Genomic DNA, 21251 nt, shown 5'->3' on the forward strand with positions numbered 1-21251 from the left:
GACACAGTTTACAGTCCGCTCACCATCCTGGGAGCTCTTCTCTGAAATTGTTCCAGTTTTTCAATGTCTTTTTAAAAATGTGGTGCCCAGAACTGGACACAGTATTCCAGATGAGGCCTGACCAAGGACTTCACGTGATCTAAACTCTATGCTTCTCTTAATACATCCTAGAACTGTTTGCCTTTTTTTCTGCATCACACTGTTGAGCAGTCTTTTATGTATTAGTATAGTATAGTTTTCACCCGTGCTGTTGCTTAGTTCTATTCCTCCAATATTCCTCCCAATAGTGAACTCAATCACCAGGTATCACCCCATCGAGCTGCAGTTCACATGATTAGGACAAAACTTAAGCAGAAAGACCCACAGACAAGTAACAACTGAATTCAGTAGCAGTAAAGCCCTGGCAAATCATCACAAAGGAGGAAACCCAGCGCTTGGTGACATCCATGGCTTTCAGACTTCAGGCTGCCATTGCCTGCAAAGGATTCTCTACAAAGTATTAAAAATGACAATTTTATTTAAGGTAAACTTAATTTATCCTATTACTTTTGAGCCCCTGAAATGAGGAGACTTCGCAGAAAAATGGTTGCAATTCTTAAAGGGAACCTGTCAGCAGGATTGTGCACAGTAACCTACAGACAGTAACCTAAAACGAGACCTGGTGATGAAATCCGTCTTGTGGTTGTTGTGTAATCTTTATTTTCAATTGTGTGTTAGATATGCTCGTGCCCCGGGGCTGCCTGTGGGAGTCTTCATGTGGTGCTCATAATACAGACTGCTGACAGGTCATTGAGCCCTCAGTGACTTGCCCCCTAGTTTACATACTGAATGTAATATGCTTAAAAAAAAAAAAATTCCCATTCAGCACGATCGCATCTATAATATCCATGTAATTATTTTATTTGGTGATATACATGTATTCAGAAAAAAAAATTCTCTCAAAATGGCATCGGCTGTGTCTCCACCAAGTTCATTACATGAACTAATGTAAACCCTCAAAAAAAAAAAAAAAAGTGAAATTCCAGGTTGTGAGGTAACAAAATGCAAAAAATGCCAAGGGGGTGAATACTTTCACAAGCCACTATATCTCTTCTCACAACTCCCGAGTTGACAAGGAAGGAGAAGACCGGGTTTCTCAGTGTGTCCGCGCTGACCACACACGATGGAAGTGTTCTTGAAAGCTTTATTGTGCCGACGCGTTTCGTGGCAATCTGCCACTTCCTCAGGGCCAAAGATTTCCAACTCCGAGTTGTGCTGTTGCTCTGTTATTCCTTTTGGAAAGATTTGAATGCATCAATAATTTGGTGTTTGCGTTTCCACTTGTCAAACAGGCATGCCCCTCCTCAGCCAGATACTGGTCGCACTCATTGGACAGGCTGTGTAGGGACACACCCTCCAGCGGGAAACACCCAGTTGTCAATTAACTCATACATTTCTAAGAGGAATAACGGAAAGACAATAAAACAGAGTTACTTATAAGAATCCAGCAGCTAGGTCCCAAGAAAGGAATGGTATCATCTCGGGTCTGCCATGTAGATACATCGCCATAGAAAGCTTAAACCAAAAAAGAAAGTGTGAAGCCCAAGTCCAAAAATATTAAAAAGGTATAAATTTATTAATTACCACATCCATTATATAGCAAAGTGCCTAGTGGTCCCAGTAGTAGGGAAGAGCGCCAGGTATAGGGTGGATAATAAAGCAAAGGCAAAAATATTACACGTCTATAGCAAAGTGCCCAGTGCATATAGCGCCATCCCATACCCCTGGTACCTTACACACAATGTGGTATAGCTGGATCCACTCCGTAAAGCCCCAACGCGCGTTTCGCGTTGGCTTTGTCAGGTGGCTATGCCATAGAAAGGCCTAAAGTTCCTGCACATTTCCCATTCACTACAAGTAAAAAATAACCAAACAAACTGATCCTGAGTCCATCGCTTTGACTTTTATGGTGTGACATTGATCTAGGAAAGCTTCGTAATCCACAATAACTTGTCATAATTGGGCAATAAGTCAATGAGCTCTCTCTACAGCCAAGAACCTCTCTTATCTATTAACTGCCAAACCCGTAACTCAGGTCATCTGTTTCCTATTTTAATAATGACTAAACTGGGAACCAAGTATAACAACGCTGAAGGATTAAGGATCTCATGATAGAACTTGATTTACACCTTCCCAAAACTTCACGCCATCCCCTTTCTGTAAGGGGGAGAGGGTGCCTTCTCATAAAATTCAGTGTACAATATTGAATAAGTCATAATTACAGATGAGCAAAAAAAATTACTGTTGAATTTAATTTGTAGTTGAATTGTACAAGAATCCACATTTGCAAAAATGCAGATTTTTTTTTTTTTTTTTGGTAATTTGCTTCAGCGCGGAGAAAGGCCATCAAAATGCAAAAAATAACTCCTTATACTCGCCTTACTGCTCACCTCTTGGGCCCCTCTGCACCACCCATCCGGTCCTCACCACATCTTCAGATCATCGCTGCTTGTAGTGAAGCCCCTTCTCACACTCGGCTGGGACTTCAGGCTTTGGTGAAGCTCAGGAGGCCTTAACACCATGACATACGCCATGAACTTGAGCATGCATCTGCAGAACCCTTCCAGACTGCTCATGCTTTGATGAGGCGCCAGAGCTCTTGCGCATGCGTGATAATTTCAGCACAAACAAATACAATCTGAAGATCCGGCACGGAGTAGACAGGTGACAGTGAGGAGAGCAGGGAACGGACAGGTGAGGAGTGAGATATTTTTTTAATTTTCTACATCCTAGGTTAAATTTGCACAAAATAACTTCTCTGCGAATCAAGTTTGCCAGAAAAACCTGTACGAACAGGCAAATCCAAATTTTGCCTGATCCGCTCATCTCTAGTTGCATATTAGTTCCTGAATGCCACACTGTCAGGATATAGCATTACATAGCTCATGGGTGGAAGTGAAGACAATCAAAGCTACTCTATTATCCCTCTAAATACTCTGCTCTGAATAACAGAAGTAACGGCCTTACCACCTTTTTCGTTCAGGTTATTGATTTTATTCATCTTCACCAAAGACCATATGCATTCAGAATCTCATCCAGTACTGTCCTCTTTGTGGTCAGTGAGGTAGAAAGCTCACTGACTTACCTGTGTGTCCACCATTAGCTTTCTGCAAATTTATTTCAAGACTAGGGATGAGCGAACTGTAAAGTTTGGGGTCTGTACTGGACACCCAGGGCCACCATCAGGACATTACTGCTCTTACTGGCATATGGGGCCCAGCGAGCAGAGGCGGCCCGCAACTAATCGTGTGTCCTCAGAATGAAGGTCCGTGCCTCAGATGAATCCTAGGCCCTGGCCAGGTAAGGAGAAACTTTTTTTTTTGTAAAGCCGCATTATACTACTATTGGGGTCCTTTATACTACTGTGGGGGTGCATTATACTATACTATATTATACAATCTTACTTCACCACCCTCATCACCTCACTATCCAACAACCCAAATTGACCTTTTGAAACCTTAAGTACAGGCCCCCATCACCATCCTCAGCGGTGAGGATCTGACTACTTATTTCCTAGAATAAATCAAGCACATCCATCAGGATATCTCAGCCCAATCTTCTCAGTGCCTGGATCCCCTTCCCTTCCCTGCTGCACCTCAAGCTCACTAGACATCTTTGAGCCTGTTTCAGAAGAAGTTTCCAAGCTCTTCACTTCTGCTCGGCCTACAACCTGCAACAGTGACCCCATTCCCTCACATCTCCTGCAGTCTCTCTCACCAGTGGTCACCACTCACCTGACTACAATATTTAACCTCTCTTTTTCTTCAGGTATCTTTCCCTCCTCATTTAAACATGCCATCATAACCCCTTTACTTAAAAAGCCATCCCTGGACCAGAACTGCACTGCTAACTACAGACCTGTCTCTAACCTTTCCTTCATCTCTAAACTCCTGGAACGCTTGGTCCACTCCCGTCTAATCTGCTATCTCTCGGATAACTCTTCTCACCCCTTACAATCTGGTTTCCGCTCTTTACACTCCACTGAAACTGCCCTCACTAAAGTCTCTAATGATCTAATAACAGCTAAATCCGAAGGTCATTGCTCCCTGCTGATTCTCCTGGATCTCTCTTCCGCATTTGACACTGTGGATCACCAGCTCCTTCTCACTATGCTCCGCTCCATAGGCCTCAAGGACATAGCCCTCTCCTGGTTCTCCTCCTACCTCTCTGACCGCTCCTTCACTGTATCCTTTGTCGGCTCCTCTTCCTCTCCTCGTCCCCTTACTATCGGGGTTCCGCAGGGCTCAGTCCTAGGCCCCCTCCTCTTCTCTCTATACACTGCCCCTATTGGACAATCAGCAGATTTGGGTTCCAGTATCATCTCTATGCTGACGACACCCAATTATACACTTCTTCCCCTGACATCACCCCTACCCTAATTCAAAATACCAAGGATTGTCTGTCTGCTGTCTCTAACATCATGTCCTCCCTCTACCTGAAACTAAATCTCTCCAAAACGGAACTTCTTGTGTTTCTCCCCTCTACTAACCTCACTCTACCTAGCATGCCCGCTGTCTTGGGGTCATATTCTACACCAAACTTTCCTTTACTCCCTATATCAGATCACTCACTCGCTCTTGTTCTGGATCACTGCGTTGAGAAACACGTGATGGTGTCTTCGCGGTGTTGGATGTTTTGATCTCCCCGAGGTCATTCATCCTTATGTTTATAGTCTTTTCACTAGGCACTGCTCCTAATAGCCAGTTTCCTACTCCACACTGATGAGGGGCAAATACCCCGAAACAGCTGTCTGTGGATGGATACCATGTTTTGGCATAGGTGGTTTTCCTTTATTGGATGCTGCCCTTCCCGTGGTTGTTCCTTCCCGGTGAAAGACCTGGCTATTCATTGCTTGCGTTGAGAAACACGTGATGGTGTCTCCACGGCTTTCCATCTGGTACCAGTCATTACACTGGCTACATATTCGCTACAGGGTCCAGTATAAACTCATCTCTCTCACCCACAAAGCTCTCCACAGTTCTGCACCGCCTTATATCTCCTCTCTCATCTCTGTCTATCGCCCTACACGTTCCCTCCGTTCTACAAACGACCTAAGACTAACATCCCCCGTAATCCGAACACCGCACCTCCGTCTACAAGACTTCTCTCGTGCTGCGCCAGCTCTCTGGAATGCACTTCCCCAGACGATCAGACTGATACCTAGCCCCGACCTTTTCAAGCGCGCTATGAAAACCCATCTCTTCTAACAAGCCTACCACATCAACTACTCAGTAAACTAACTTTGCCCTGTTCCCTCCTTCCAAATATTATTCTGAATCTGCACCCTACTATTCATCTGTCTCCACACCCTCCATGCACACGATAACTGCACTTGATACTTGACTATTGCACTTAAACACACAGGCTGATGACCGGATCATGCAGCTTTATATGAAATCCCTATTTATTATAATTGCCAGACCTGAAATAACAAGCACTTTTCACCTATTGTGTCCCCCCCATTTCTTTGTAGATTGTAAGCTTGCGAGCAGGGACCTCACCCCTAATGCCACTGTTTAAATTGTCTTAACTTGTACTGAATGTATTGCCTGTACATGTCCCCGCTTAATTGTAAAGAGCTGCGGAATATGTTGGCGCTATATAAATAAAGATTATTATTATTATTATACTACTGTGTCTCTTCTGCAGATCTTCTCCTTTTCCCTCTCTTTTCTCCATTTCTCCATATCTTTTGCTCTGCATGGCCGTTGTGTCTTTTGCTGTCCTCCAGCTTATCTGAACTGCCCAAATCCTTGCTAACTGCCCATTTTGTTCTCTCATGCTCGCTCTGCTGCTCTCCTCTTGCCTCACTGCAAGCTGTCCTCAGTATCAGCTTCCGATTGATCTCTTCCGCCCACCCTCCAGGGTCCATCCTTCTGACGCACTCACCCCATCACTCATCGCTCACGGCGACTCTACCTTGGACCACACCTCTTTCACTCATCGTTTCTTATACGCTAGGCCGTACTGCATTTTGAACTGCGCCATCTTCTGGAATATGACTCCCATTCTTGGCCGAACCCTGGCCTCAGTACATTCCCTCTTCTGGGTTGAACCTCCAACGGGCAGAGCATCTTTTTGCATCCTCAGGCGCCGCGCACTCCCACGATGGGCTGGACTTCTTCACCTCAGACCACAGGTTGCCGCCATCTTAGTGCTGTTGGCCGCCATCTTAGTTTGTTCAATTTCAGGTGCTTTCATTTCTGCATCATCATCCACCATTTTGGAATTTGTATGTTGTACCTTTTTAGGTTGCTCATTTTCATCAATTGCACCATGAGCATTCTTCACCCCGCCTTCTCAATGCGAGCAAGCTATGTCCTGCCGACTATGCCAAATGTAACGGGTCCCAGAGTGGTAGTCATGGGCAACTTTAGAACAATCTGCACCCCGACCCGCGATTGAAATAGGGGGATCTTTAGGTCCCTGGGTGTGTGTGGAGTGCAGTGTTTGGTGAGATAGATGTTCATACTCACCTGTGATTCGCCTATCGTGGTGCCAATTCTTTTGGTCTTCAGAATGAGACAGCACAACAGCTTGTACTTGCAAAGTTCTCTTTACTTATCAACACATTCAGATACAGGGACTAGCATCTAACATGTTTTCCTTGATGTTATTTCTCAGGCAACAGCACTTTCACGGTGATGATGGAGACAGACACAGTTCTTACACTACAGATCACTGCAGAGTGTTTCAGACCTAAGGGTAACTCCGTTTCCTTGGAACCTCGACTGTTCCTGCTCCCTGGCTATCCTGGATCAACCTTCTAGATTTGGCTTTGTGTTCCACCAGGTCCACTTTTAATCATGGTCCCAGTTCCAACAAACAGGAAAATAGAAATGGAGTACTATTCGATTATTCCTAGCGTGGTTGCCAGCTTTGAACAATAACTTTTTCAAGGTGAACACTTCGTGCCCCCAGGATCCTTAGGTAACAGCATTGGGGCGGTGTCCCAAGGCAAAAGGGCTTGTATTGCTGGTAGCAAGCCTTGTGGCGGCCCACCAGTTAGATCTAAAATTATACTACCAGTTTTCATCGGCAGCTGTTGTAATGTACGCCACTGAAGTTGACATTTTGGATCTGTGGGTGAAATTTTTAATCCGCTTCTGTGGGGGTACTCTGCCCCATGATCTGTGGTTGCAATTGGAATCAGCTTCTGTGGGGGAACTCTGTGAAATTTTTAACTGGACAGACGGTAGCAAGCCTCAGTCTCTGTGAAGGCACTGTTAAAATTTTTATTCATTTACTTAATATTTTACCATGATTGCTATGGTGACAGAACCCTGTTAAGTCATTTCTCTACCCACATTTCTTTGCAAGGCAATTGTCCTGCTCTTACCCCGATTTTGCTTCCTTTTGCAGCCCTTATGCCGACCATTTTACAGCAATTTTACAGCACTGAAGTTTGGGTCACCATTGAATTAAATAGGGTTCAGGGTCATCCACGGATCCGCTCTTCCCTATTCAAGACTCCAATTTTCACTCTATAAACAGAATATATTATCAACAAAGTGCTAGGAACGCCCTTCACAGGTTGTATTATCCCACGTCAAAACCACTGGGTGGCCAAACATGGACACACATAGCATAAACATCTCCCAACAGAGTATTGCACAACCATTTTTTTTTTTTTTTTACACAAAGCTAGCCAACTCTGAATATCTTGAGCCAAAAGGAAAGGTAGAGAGTGAACATATTTTTTACTAATGAAATTCTAATACTCACTTCTGTCTTTTTAATTTATTTATTTTTTTATTTTTATTTTATTAATATTTTTCAAAGATACAAAAAATACCATTGCCCTGTGTTAAATTTGCGACGACTATACCACAGTCTGGAATGTCTTACCAATTTGGTGCAGAATCCCCGTAGTTGAGAGAAGATCCTCCTACTTTTTCAGGTGCCGTAGTGAAATAGTGCAGAGACTGATCCTATGTGCGGACATATTACTGACGTATTAATACAGAATCATTATAGCACTGTTCTTTCCCAGAGCACATTACCTTTATACAAAAACCAAGGAGGGAAAGCAAAAAAAAAAAAATTTAAAATCCTTTTTAAAAAAATTTGAATGTTGAAAATATCCATAGTCTAAAGTAAACTTGGAAGAGGGGAAAAAAAAGTCTAGATAAAAGGGTAATAAAGTGTACACGTAATATGAAGAGAACACAAAAGTATGTTGTGGGTTACAAATTTGCTACCGTTTGAATATGAATCTCGTAACATGTCGTATGAAAACGAGTCCTCAAAACATGTAGGTCGACCGTTCTTCCGCAGTAGCAGACTTGTTTTTAATATCTTCAGAATGGGTTAGAACTTCTCCGATTGTTCTTACGGGCTGATAATCCAGTCTGATGATTTATCAGGGAAAATATTACAAGATAGGGAAGAGTCTGTGACGATTGTCTCCATATGTAAACATCAGCTAACCAGGTAGTTGTGCATTTCTCTGGAGTTAATACTTAAAACCACTCCTGAGTGATTACCTGCAAAGACCAAGAGAGAGAGAGAATTATTCAATGGATTGGTAGGTTTTTTTCAAATTTTTATTTAAAAAAAAAAAAAGAGGATAATTTTATCACAAAAATTTAAAATAAAAAGGTATAGTAAGAACAAAAGGAAAAAAAAAAAAGGAAAAATGGTGCTCTTATCCATGGTGGCTCTTGGATGTCCTTGTGAGTCGGTGGGGATCATCTATCAGTGGAAAGGTGCATTGATTCTCCGTTGGGTATTAAAGGATAACTCCACTTTGGAACATTGTTTTACAATTAGGAACTTTCTTTTTTTTAAAAAGATCTAGCTTTCTTTATCTTGTTGACATCTTGAGCTGCGTCATGTCTCCTTCTCCACATGAAAATTCTGATGGTGCCACTTGGAATCTGCCAAACTTTAAGCAATTTCTTCAATTTAATACTTAATTTTTCATAATCCCTCCCCATTCCATGGCCCCTTTTTCCACCCCCGGAATGGGCATTCTATCTGATAATGGCACAGCGTTTGCTTTAAGGAGGTTTTGAAAGGTTTTTGTGGCGTCGGGGAAATTTACCAAACCATTTGAGAGTCCGGGGCAGCTCCACTTTTCGAAGAGCCGTGTAGACATTCAGTTTGCCGAATAGGCTAAACAAAAGATGTACTCTGGTGAAGAGCAATAACCAAGTTTGGAATGAGTTACCCAAGGAAATATTAAGTTTTGTTCCGTTGGGTTTCCATTATTACTTTTTTTTATAAATCAGAAGGGTTACAAAATGCCTTTCCTCCTCCATATCTTTAACTCTTTTACAGTTAGCAATCCCTTGAATAGGTCCTTCAGAGTACAGAGGGAGAACATGTCAGCCTTCGACATCTGGCTGCAAATTGTGGCACTCATGAACAATACAAGATAAGAAAACTCATCCCTATAATATAATATATTAATGTTGAAAAGCGGAGTATCACTTTAAGAGTTACTATAATCTTAAGGGACAAAAGGGATGGGAATAGATATCCACCTGGCATGCCACTGACCTGCGATTGAACACTGGCAGGCATCGACAATAAAGGGACCTTGTAGCTGCTCAAGAATCCTCCTCTCCCAGAAAGTGTCACTGCAAGGCAATGGTGTGGAAGAATCCCAAGGGTGGGCCGTAAAAAAACAAACAAACAAGCAAAAATAAAGTATATGGGAAAATGAAGTAGAGGATGAGCAAGAGCTTCTTGATGAATGTGCAATGGATGGACGCTCAATGACTTAAAGGGCCACTAAGTTTATCAAGTAGAAGGTGGTCGATGTTTCCATTAAAAACAATCTTGAAGCGTACCTACCGTTGCAAAAAAAGCCTAAAAAAAACAAAAACAAATATCTCCACGGTGGCTCTCGGTACAGTGCAGTCACATCGTGTGTAATCTGCATATTTTCCTTCCCTCGGATTCCTTCAGTAAATGCACATTTTCCTTCTCGTTCTTATTGTGGCCTCTTCCTAGTGTGATGTCAAAGCTGTGGTGTGTGGTCTAAGCAAATCAGATGCTAGTTTTTTCTCTTTCACTGAAACTATCAAAATCTGCAGCTGCAGCTCCCTCCTCCCTCTCCTTTTATGTTATTTTTTTCTGGACATTTGTGATTATTTTCAGGTAGGGAAAAGACCATCTTTATACAAAGATATTATATATTTGCCATTGATTTATGCAAAAGAGGAGACGATAAGTACGCTTTAAGAAAATTATGTTATGCAGCCCCATGATTCTGGTCTTGCCGTAAATCAAAAATATATATATTTTTTACACGTTCTTTTATACCAGCTATGAACATTTTTAAGTGTTTTTCACTTTCATTACTTTTAGAGTTTAGTGGTCCTTTAAAAGGAAATAAAATCAAGCTATGGATTTTAATGGTTTTGTAAACGTAACATTCAATGGTGCTGAGCGCAAAGCATAAAAAAATATTTTTCGGTTTCGCAGGAGACGCATAATGCTGGTTGGCCATACTACATGTACAACACCAAGTTTACAGATCTAAAACTAGTACAGGTATTAGGAGATCCAGATCTCCAAAATGATGTATCACCAGCAACCAAATACAAGTGTAAGCAACGGTGAAACTATCCAACAGAACAGCAGAGAGACCTGGAGGACATTGGGAAATGATTAAGTGATCTTATATACAGTGGTTTGCAAAAGTATTCACCCCCTTAGCTTTTAACCTATTTTGTTACATTACAACCTGTGTTTAAATATTTTTGTAATCCGATTTGTGTGTGATGTATCATCAGCACTAAATAGTCAATTGGTGAAGTGAAGTGAGAAAAATAAAGGCATAAATTATATTTATGGCATCAAATAACTAAAATTGGCATGTGCATATGTATTCACCCCACCCCAGGCAATATTGCCTTGCGCAGGCGTGTACTCCGGAGGACAGAGAATGAACTTCAATCCAATATTGCGGCCAGCATGCAGCCAGTGGGTAAGGAAAGGGTGAATCAAACACCCGAAAACCCCGCCCATATGACCCAAAACCGGTCCCGCCAAATTCAGGTGACAGGTTCCCTTTAAGAGGAAATGTGTAAATGTATTGGAGTGGCCTAGTCAAAGCCCAGATTTTAATCCAATTTGAGAATCTGTGGTCAGACTTGAAGATTCACCAGAGGAAACCATCTAACTTGAAGGAGCAGGAGCAGTTTTGCCTTGAGGAATGGGCAAAAATCCCAGTAGCAAGATGTGGAAAGCTCAAAGACTTATCCAAAGCGACTTGCAGCTGTAACTGCCACAAAAAGAGGTTCTACAAAGTACTGACTTTAAGGGGGTGAATAGTGATGCACACACTAAAGTTTCCAGTTATTTTGTCCTATTTGTTGTTTGCTTCAGAAAAAAAAGAAAACCAAATGTTAACAGTTGTAGGCATGTGCATTACATGAACCGCTGCAAACCCTCAAAAAAAAAACAATGAAATTCCAGATTGTGAGGTAGCAAAACACAAAAAAATGCCGAAGGCGAGCGGGGGTACCATAAACAATTCCCAACTGAGCATAGTGAAATCAATAGCTGGTCATCTTGAATCACACATCTCGAGCTAGGTTGAGCCAAGAGCGAAAGTAAGGAAAAACATGTCTGTGGCTTATAAATCTTCCAGAAAAATTGTTTATTATTAGAGATGGGAGAATCGATTCACAAGACTCCAGTCTGGCCAGGTCACTAATCTGTGACTGCGGGATGGGAGCTTACAAGTGTCCTTACCTCCCGGCATTTCCAGCTCCTCTTTGATTCGCAGAGTTGGTGCCATCTCGGCACGTCACAATGCTGAAGTTGCACCAGATCGGCTAATCAACAAAAGAACCAGGAAGGTCAGGATGTAATAGCAGACTTACGGGGCTCCCTTCCAGCAGTTACTTTGGCTGATTGACCGAAGTCCAGCAAATCGATTCTCCCATCTCTATTTACTACAGTATAAAATGTTTTTCTTTAGAAAAAAAACCTATGATGGTTCCATAATGTCCAGTCGGATCAGTTACAGGCCTGTTTTGATGGTTTTGTTCACTGGGAAAAATACAATTTATCTGACTTTCCGCCTACAGATTCAGGCTAATAAATCTTCTGTGGGAAATTTGGACCTATGGACATGGGAATTTTGGTTGAAGCGGTTGTCCCCTACTAAATCTTAATGGTGACGTGGTGGTGTAAGAAATAATAAACCAGACTACACTCACCTACTGGACCGCCGCTGCTCCTCCTCCGGTCTCCTGGGATTAACATGGGATGGGGCAAAGCTCCGCATCCAGTCAGCAGATGTCGATCGGCTGCATCCTTCGCTCTGCCTGAACAGGAAGAAACACCTCTCCTCTTTACCAGGGGAAGGAACAAGGTCGGACGGGTAGGTGGGTAGTTTTTCATTTGTTCTTACACCACCTTGGCCCATTAAAGAGTAAACTTGTTAATGTATTTTTTAATCATTTTGTCCAGCATGGAACGTTACTAAACTTTGCACATCACTTTGTTAGGAGATTTGTCTTCATTCCTGCAAAATAAATTGCATGTAAGTGTATTTTCCCCAGTCTGTTTCCCGGCCATTAGCTGCATTGATTTCAGATTGTAGTCATTTGGAGTACAGATGATGGCAGTGATCGGTCAACATTCATAGGAAAGCGAAACTTTCACTGCCATCATCTGTACTCCAAATGAGCACTTTCTGTAATCCATGAAGGCAGGGAAATAGACTGGGAAACAGCAGGGATTTGGAAACTACTTACATGAATTATGGTTTTTTTTAAAGGGATGAAGATAAATTCCCTAATAAAGTGGTTTTCAAAGTTTCATAACTTTCCATGCTTGACGAATTTATGACATAGTTCCTTCTAGTCATAAAACTAATTAGGGTTCCCCAACCTGTGGCTCTCCACTTACTGCAGGACTACAACTTCCACAAGTGTTACTAGTGGTCTTTAGAGCGAATGTAGCTCCATTCCTCCATTTTACTCCTAGTAACATTCACAGCATTATATGAAAGAATAGGGAACTGGGAAATATGGGTCAGATTCTACAATAATGTGGGTATGTGGCATAGAGGAAGTATAAGGGCATAACATTTTGGTATTATTATGAAAAAAAGCAGTGTAAAATTCTAGTAACCATCTCAAAGTTGCCGACTGTGTCTTTGTCCATGAGGTCTAAGGGGCAACGTTTCTCCTTACGGAGAGTGACATACCAGCTGGCTTGTCAGGGTAAGGAGGCTTATTCGCCGTGCAATGCTCCTCTGGGAAATATGATATGCAAATTGCCTCTTCAGAGAAAAAGAGGACTTAACTCTATAGCGCTACCTGTTGGAAGTAGCGATCCTACAAGTCACAATCAACCCTTTAACGAGTCGTGCAATATGACTTAGGCAATTTGCATATTCTATTTCCCAGAAGAGCATTGCACGTTGAATAAGCCTCCTTACCTTGACAAGCCAGCCGGTATGTCACTCTCCATAAGGAGAAACGTTACCCCCTAGACCCCAGTCCAGAGCCTCTCACCTAGCCAAATCAGTTCTCATGCTTCGCACTGACGAGGGCCAACAGCCCGAAACACCGTGTCTGCGAATTGAGATACTGATTTGGCTTTTATCCTAAGTCATATTAGACGACTCGTTAAAGGGTTGATTGTGACTTGTAGGATCGCTACTTCCAACAGGTGGCGCTATAGAGTTTAAGTCCTCTTTTTCCCTGGAGAGGCAATTTGCATTCTTTGTCCGTGAGACGTAAAAAAAGGTAGATTATATTTGACTAATTTCAAAGTTTGCTTAATAAAAGGGAGATGACCTGTTAGAACAACTCTTGTTCACATGCTCTATTAGGGCGCTTGTATTCATAGATGGGGTGCCTCCTATTTGGGGTCATCCTCTATTGGTCAGCTTGGGCTACTGGTAGTTCTCTTTGGAGGACTCATCTAATTATGTGTTACATTGGCAAACACTCATTTGGATGGGCATCATGTAATACCACAGTTCTCCTTTAGTGGCCACTGCAGGAGGGAAGGGCAGCCACCCACAGCCCTGTCGATCACCTGGTTTTAAGACTCGAAATAAAATTATTATTATTATGATCTTTTCTTTTCCACGACCACTAACAGGAATGTTCACAGTCAGGTAAGGGAAGAGAACTGTCATAAATGACTGGGTTAAGGTCCTGCTATTAGGCAAGAAAGCAAAATATCAAACTTGTCAAAAATTCTCAGTGTAAACACAATACTTATGAGTTTCATGAACCAGTCAAAAAAACGAGAAATATCAGACCAACGAAAAGGTCTGAAGAGAATAAGAAGTTTCCAGTATGCTGACACATCTCTATTGTCATGTTGAAGGAGTATTCTCACGTTTTCCATAAACAGAGGATAACTTCCCGATCGCTGGAGGTCCGACTGCTGAGAACGGAGGCTCTGAAGAGCCAAGTATGAATGGAGCGGCGGTAGATCATGCACACCGCTGCCCCATTCATTCTTATGTAACCGCCAGAGATAAACAAATCCATAAGAATGGCTGGTGCGGCAGTGCATATGATGACCACTGCTCCATTCACATACAGTGGGTACGGAAAGTATTCCGACCCCTTTACATTTTTCACTCTTTGTTTCATTGCAGACATTTGGTAAATTCAAAAAAGTTCATTTTTTTTCTCATGAGGGTGTGTTTCCACGGTCAGGAAACGCTGCGTGTTTGATGCTGCGTACAGCCACAGCGTCGAACACGCAGCGTCCAGATGTTACAGCATAGTGGAGGGGATTTCATGAAATCCCGTCTCCACTATGCGTTAAAACGCGCAGGCGGCAGACCCACGTAAACGGACATGCGGCGCATCTTTCCAGAACGCAGCATGTATGCTTACAATGCGGCCACGCTCCATCGCCGCACCGTAAAACCGCATCTAACGATTAGTCACATGCGTGATAACTGCATAAACGCAGCTTACTACGCATGTCTCCTAATTTAAATAAGGTCTTACCTTGTCCCACCGCTGGAAGTCCGCGTCCACTGCAGTTCTCGCGATAACTTAGCTTTCCGCAAGAACTGCCGTGCACGTGACCGGGGATTATCTCCGGTCACTAGGCTGGTTCTTACGGTCAGCTGACCGTGAGAGCTAGAGTGTAGGTGATCGCCGGAGAGTTATCTCCATGGGTCAGACATCCAGATGTAGCAGAGCTGGACTCGTCGTGGGACACTCGTTATTAAGGACTGCGTCGGACACAGGGAGTATACTGTTGGTTTATTTTTTATTTTTTTCAGAAGATCGGTGGCTTCGCTTGGATTACCAGTGTAATAAAGATATCAAAACTGTGTGGTGTTTTATTTAATTAAAATACTTTATTCCGCATGTGTTTTATTAATCCTTTACCAACTATAGGATTAGTAATGGTAGGAGTCTTAATGACGCCTCTCCATTACTAAGCCGGCTTAATGTCACCTTACAAAGGTGACATTAACCCCTTATTACCCCATATGCCACCACTTCAGGGCAGTAGGAAGAGAGAGGCTAAGCGCCTTTCTGGCTATAAATTATAGGGGAACCCCACATCATTTTTTTGGGGAGTCCCCCTAATTTAATAGCCAGTAAAGGCTAAATATACAGCTGCCGACTGATATTCATAGCCTGGGAAGCTCCATGGATATTAACCCCTTCCCAGGCTACAAACATCGGACCCTCAGTCGCTGGCTTTCCCTCTCTGGCGCAGAAAATTGCGCGGGAGCCCATGCCATTTTTTTTTTTTTTTTTTTAAATTAAACAGATATTGCGTTTAAGGCCGGGGTCACACTTGCGAGAAACTCGCACAAATCTCACACCTCAATACCTGGCACTGCCGCCGGCACTCGGGACTGGAGAGTTCAGCTGCATAGAAATACATGCAGCCGCACACTCTGGTCCTGAGTGCTGGTGGCAGTGCTGGGTATTGATGTGCGAGACTCGTGCGAGTTTCTTGCAAGTGTGACCCCGGCCTAACGTAGATTTGGTGTGTGTATATGTCTTTATTTAAGGCCGGGATCACACATGCGAGAAACTCGCATCTTAATACCCGGCACTGCTGCCATCACCCGGGAGCGGAGTGTGCGGCTGCATAGAAATCCATGCAGCCACACGCTCCGCTCCCGAGTGCTGGCGGCAGTGCCGGGTATTAAGATGCGAGACTTGTCTGAGTTTCTCACATGTGTGATCTCGGCCTAACTCTTTATGTACCATTTTATTATGTTTATTACTAAACATCAGGCTTGGTATTATCTATCTATCTATCTATCTATCTATCTATCTATCTATCTATCTATCTATATATCTATCTATTATATCTATCTATTGTATCCATTATCTATCTTATCTATTGATATATCTATCTGTTATCTATCTATCGATATATCTATCTGTTATCTATAGCTATATCTATCGATAGATAGCTATAGATAGCTATAGATAGATAATAGATAGGTAGATAGATACAGTTAAATGAAAAAGTTTGGGCACCCCTATTAATCTTAAGCTTAATGTTATATAAAAATAGTTTTTTTTTTGCAACAGCTATTTCAGTTTCATATATCTAATAACTGTTGGACACAGTAATGTTTCTGCCTTGAAATGAGATTTATTGTACTAACAGAAAATGTGCAATCTGCATTCAAACAAAATTTGACAGGTGCATAAGTATGGGCACCTCACCAGAAAAGTGACATTAATATTTAGTAGATCCTCCTTTTGCAAAAATAACAGCCTCTAGTCACTTCCTGTAGCTTTTAATGAGTTCCTGGATCCTGGATGAAGGTATTTTTGACCATTCCTCTTTACAAAACAATTCCAGTTCAGTTAAGTTTGATGGTCTTTTTAAACATTACTGTGTCCAACAGTTATTAGATATATGAAACTGAAATAGCTGTTGCAAAAAAACAATTTTTAGAAAACATTAAGCTTAAGATTAATAGGGGTGCCCAAACTTTTTCATATAACTGTAGATCTATCTATAGCTATATCTATCCATCTATCTATAGATGTATCTATCTATCTATCTATCTATCTATCTATCTGTGTGTGTATTCTTCAATGGAGTACATAAAAGAAGAAGTTGGACAAGGAAATTACATTACAATTCTTTTTTTGTATATCTTTATTTAGCTTACAAAAACACACAATTCCTCATGAAAAAAACGCATAAAAAATGCAGGGGATCTGCCAGTGACCTCAGATGCAGATTTGGTGCAGATTTTACCTGCGTCAAATCCAGAGGAAATACTGAGCCATTCCTCACCGTGGAAACATACCCTTAATGTAAACTCTGCACCCCATCTTGACTAAAAAAACAAATGTAGAAATGTTTGCAAATTTAATAAAAAAGAAAAACTGAAATATCGCATGGGATGTTTTTCTGCTGCAGGGAAAGGACAACTGGTTGTCATTGAAGGAAACCTGAATGCGGCCAAGTACAGAGATATCCTGGATGAAAACCTCTTCCAGAGTGCTCTGGACCTCAGACTTGGCCGAAGGTTCACCTTCCAACAAGACAATGACCCTAAGCACACAGCTAAAATAACAAAGGAGTGGCTTCAGAACAACTCTGTGACCATTCTTGACTGGCCCAGCCAGAGCTCTGACCTAAACCTAATTGAGCATCTCTGGAGAGACCAGAAAATGGCGTCCACCAACGTTCACCATCCAACCTGACGGAAATGGAGAAGGATCTGCAAGGAAGAATGGCAGAGGATCCCCAAATCCAGGGGTGAAAAACTTGTTGCATGATTCCCAAGAAGACTCATGGCTGCACTAGCTCAAAAGGCGCTTCTGCTCAATACTGAGCAAAGGGTTTGAAGACTTATGACCATGTGATATTTCAGTTTTTCTCTTTTATTAAATTTGCAAAAAATTCTACATTTCTGTTTTCAGTCAAGACGGGGTGCAGAGTGTACATTAATGAGAAAAAAATGAACTTTTTTAAATTTACCAAATGGCTGCAATGAAACAAAGAGTGAAAAATGTAAAGGGGTCTGAATACTTTCCGTACCCACTGTAGGACTCTTCAGAGCCTCAGTTCTTCTAATTGATAGAGACCCAAGCAATTGGGAAGGTATCCTCAGGTACCACACCTCAGAATAGCCGTTTAAGCTATAGTTATGGGTCTTTACTACAAAACCGATTAATATTATCCCCTCCATACATCTTCCTGCCAGTTTTTGGTTACCTCTTGCATTTCCTAGCGTTTGTGTGTCCATGTCATCATCAATGAACTCTTCTCCCTGGATAATATTTTGTGTGTCTTCACTGTGATTCACAGGACTTGTCATCTCCTGCTCCTTCTCATTGTGCATCTGAGCGTAGACGTTCCTGCCGGGCATTTTCCTGTTCACACATAAAAACAACACTGAAGAACAGGAACCGCATGATGATTATGTTGGTAATTCTGTACATTAAGGCTTTATAACTTTTGGCATCTAAGAGATTTGCTTAAATTCACATGTCACCGGGTCAGAAGTGGCCAGTTTGTTACCTAATTTTATTCCTGCTGTTCTCTTGAGTATTCCATTTTTCGTTTTTTTTTCTTTAAATTGGCCATATGGTTCCAGAGATATGGACCTTTGTATTTGGTGCTAATTTTTAATGTTCTTTCTAACAGGGCATGGCTCACAGGATCATCTGGGATGTGTCTCAAAGGATCATCTGAGGCGTGTCTCAAAGGATCATCTGGGACGTTTCTCAAAGGATCATCTGGGACGTGTCTCAAAGGATCATCTGGGGCGTGTCTCAAAGGATCATCTGGGGCGTGTCTCAAAGGATCATCTGGGATGTGTCTCAAAGGATCATCTGGGACGTGTCTCAGAGGATCATCCGGGGCGTGTCTCAAAGAATTATCCGGGGCGTGTCTCAAAGGATCATCCGGGGCGTGTCTCAGAGGATCATCTGGGGCGTGTCTCAAAGGATCATCTGGGATGTGTCTCAAAGGATCATCCGGGGCGTGTCTCAAAGGATTATCCGGGGCGTGTCTCAAAGGATCATCTGGGGCGTGTCTCAAAGGATCATCTGGGGCGTGTCTCAGAGGATCATCCGGGGCATGTCTCAAAGGATCATCTGGGATGTGTCTCAAAGGATCATCTGGGATGTGTCTCAGAGGATCATCCAGGGCGTGTCTCAAAGGATCATCTGGGACGTGTCTCAAAGGATCATCTGGGACGTGTCTCAAAGGATCATCTGGGATGTGTCTCAAAGGATCATCTGGGATGTGTCTCAAAGGATCATCCGGGGCGTGTCTCAAAGGATCATCTGGGACGTGTCTCAGAAGATCATCTGGGACGTGTCTCAAAGGATCATCCGGGGCATGTCTCAAAGGATCTTCTGGGGCGTATCTCACAGGATCATCTGGGACGTGTGTCATAGGATCATCTGGGGCGTGTCTCACAGGATCCTCTGGGGCATGTCTTTAGGTTGCTTTGCATAATTATTCTGTGAATTACGCCCCCTCTAAGAAGATCATAAAAAGCAGCACTAAATAAAAAGGCCCATATCTCTGGAATCATATGACAGATTTAAAAAAATAAAAACTTGGAAGACCCAGGGGAGTAGCGGGAATAAAATAAGGGCAAAAACAGATAATTTATGGTGACAGGTCCTCTTTAAGGCCCTATGTACTCTAAAGGCAAAAGCTACTTTTAGATCTTCAAATCTTCTACTATTCGTGTTCATGTCTCGGAATGATTGAAAACCACTTGTTTCTTCACAGAAAGCTATTAATGTGGTAAAGATAATTCATTAACGAGGTTTTCCGACAAATAAAAGTTAATTTTGTTCACTAGATCTTGGAATAAAAATAATTTCCACAATTGGATGTGATTAAGACAAATGTTCCTGTGCTGAGATAATCTTATAGATGCGCCCTGCTGTGTACTGTGTAATGGCCGTGTCTGACCGTGCAGGGACATGGTCTGATCATTCCACAGCTCCTGGGCAGAGCACACCGCACACCACTAGCTCAAGTGCTCTTACCACTCTGCATTAAAGGGAACGTGTCTTCAGAAAATGACCTATTTTATATCAGGTTTCTTTGTTAAATGTATTTTTAAAACATTTTGATGTTTTTTTTTATTTTAGACATCATTATCCACATTAAATAAATCTGAAAACTTTAAACTTTCACACTGGCTTCTAGGCCTTATACTAGACTCATACTTTTTGCGCTATACAGAAGACTTTTCAGCAGTCTCATTATCATAACAGACAACTCCTTCATCCTGTGACATTCACATCTGCTGGACTGAAGCCGATCCGTATCGGACTCCGATATCACTGAATCCATCCATGGATGTAACTTGCCTCTTGAACTTATACAGAATGAAAGCTCCGACCGCTACAAGACAGATGGCGAAGATGATCACGATTGCCCAGTAACCTCCTGCTCCTCCAATCGCCCGTGACTCTGCAGGAGAAAGCACAATATGTGGGTTAAGGAGAGTGCACCATAGCTGGGGTAGAAGATTAGGGTTGTGCATGTTTATACCGCTGTGTCCTATGTGTAATAGGGTATCTGTATCACAGTAGAGGAAAAACCCATTCATACTAAGAATCGAATTCCTGGAAATCAACACAAAGACTTTTTTGTTTTTCACAATCACCGATGACTTTTAGGGAAATAAAATGCAAATTAGCTCTCGTACAGACGAACATTGTCTCTCTAGAGTCACCTGTAGGTAGCCACCTTGTAAGTCAATGTCTGACCTATTAAAGAGATCTAAAATAGAATTGGGATGTCAGCCAAACCAGAAACCTCTTCGGTACAAAGTAGGGATTTAGTTAGTTGGGTAACAAGGTGCAAAAACTCTGAAAAAATAGTGTCTACAGATGAGTCTTTCTGATTTGGCTGATGTCACCGGTCATGCTTCTAAGCTTTTTAATGGGTCGGACACTGTCTTATGGGGTACTCACTCCAGACCCCAGAGCATAATAAATGTAATACCTCACCACTCAGCTCTACGGCTGACCTGCTGCTCGCTGCCACCAGTCCGGTCCTCTTCTTTCTGTTGTCACACCGCAATTCCGTCTTCTTCACCATGGACTAACACTCTTCAGCCCGGTCACGACATTACAACGTGTAGTGACATCACCTCATGATGAGCAGTGACTCCCAAGTCCTCATCATGGCCAGAAGTAGTGGCCATATAGTGAAGAGGCTAAATATGCGATGCGTGACGGCAGTAAGACGAGGACTGGACGGCGGGAAGATGGAGAGGTGAGCGGTTAGACAAGTAT

The 21251-nt window shown here is 42.4% G+C and overlaps 1 protein-coding gene across 3 annotated transcripts in view; it reads right to left on the reverse strand.

Moving 5' to 3' along the window:
• Positions 1–7778: 7778 nt before the first annotated feature.
• SORCS2 (sortilin related VPS10 domain containing receptor 2) overlaps positions 7779–21251 on the reverse strand; it is a 1081958-nt gene continuing 1068485 nt past the window's right edge. The window contains exons 25-29 of one of the 3 annotated variants that reach the window (XM_077280087.1): positions 20319–20421; positions 18196–18353; positions 12219–12326; positions 9544–9623; positions 7779–8525 (exon numbers count right to left, since the gene is read on the reverse strand). In XM_077280087.1, coding sequence (XP_077136202.1) covers positions 8502–8525; positions 9544–9623; positions 12219–12326; positions 18196–18353; positions 20319–20421 — 473 coding nt within the window. In that variant the 3' untranslated portion in view covers positions 7779–8501. The remainder of the gene's footprint in view (positions 8526–9543; positions 9624–12218; positions 12327–18195; positions 18354–20318; positions 20422–21251) is intronic. The other 2 variants (XM_077280089.1, XM_077280090.1) reach the window with 2 other exon arrangements.

Source organism: Ranitomeya variabilis, chromosome 1 (genome assembly GCF_051348905.1).
Source record: "Ranitomeya variabilis isolate aRanVar5 chromosome 1, aRanVar5.hap1, whole genome shotgun sequence".
Taxonomy (NCBI): domain Eukaryota; kingdom Metazoa; phylum Chordata; class Amphibia; order Anura; family Dendrobatidae; genus Ranitomeya; species Ranitomeya variabilis.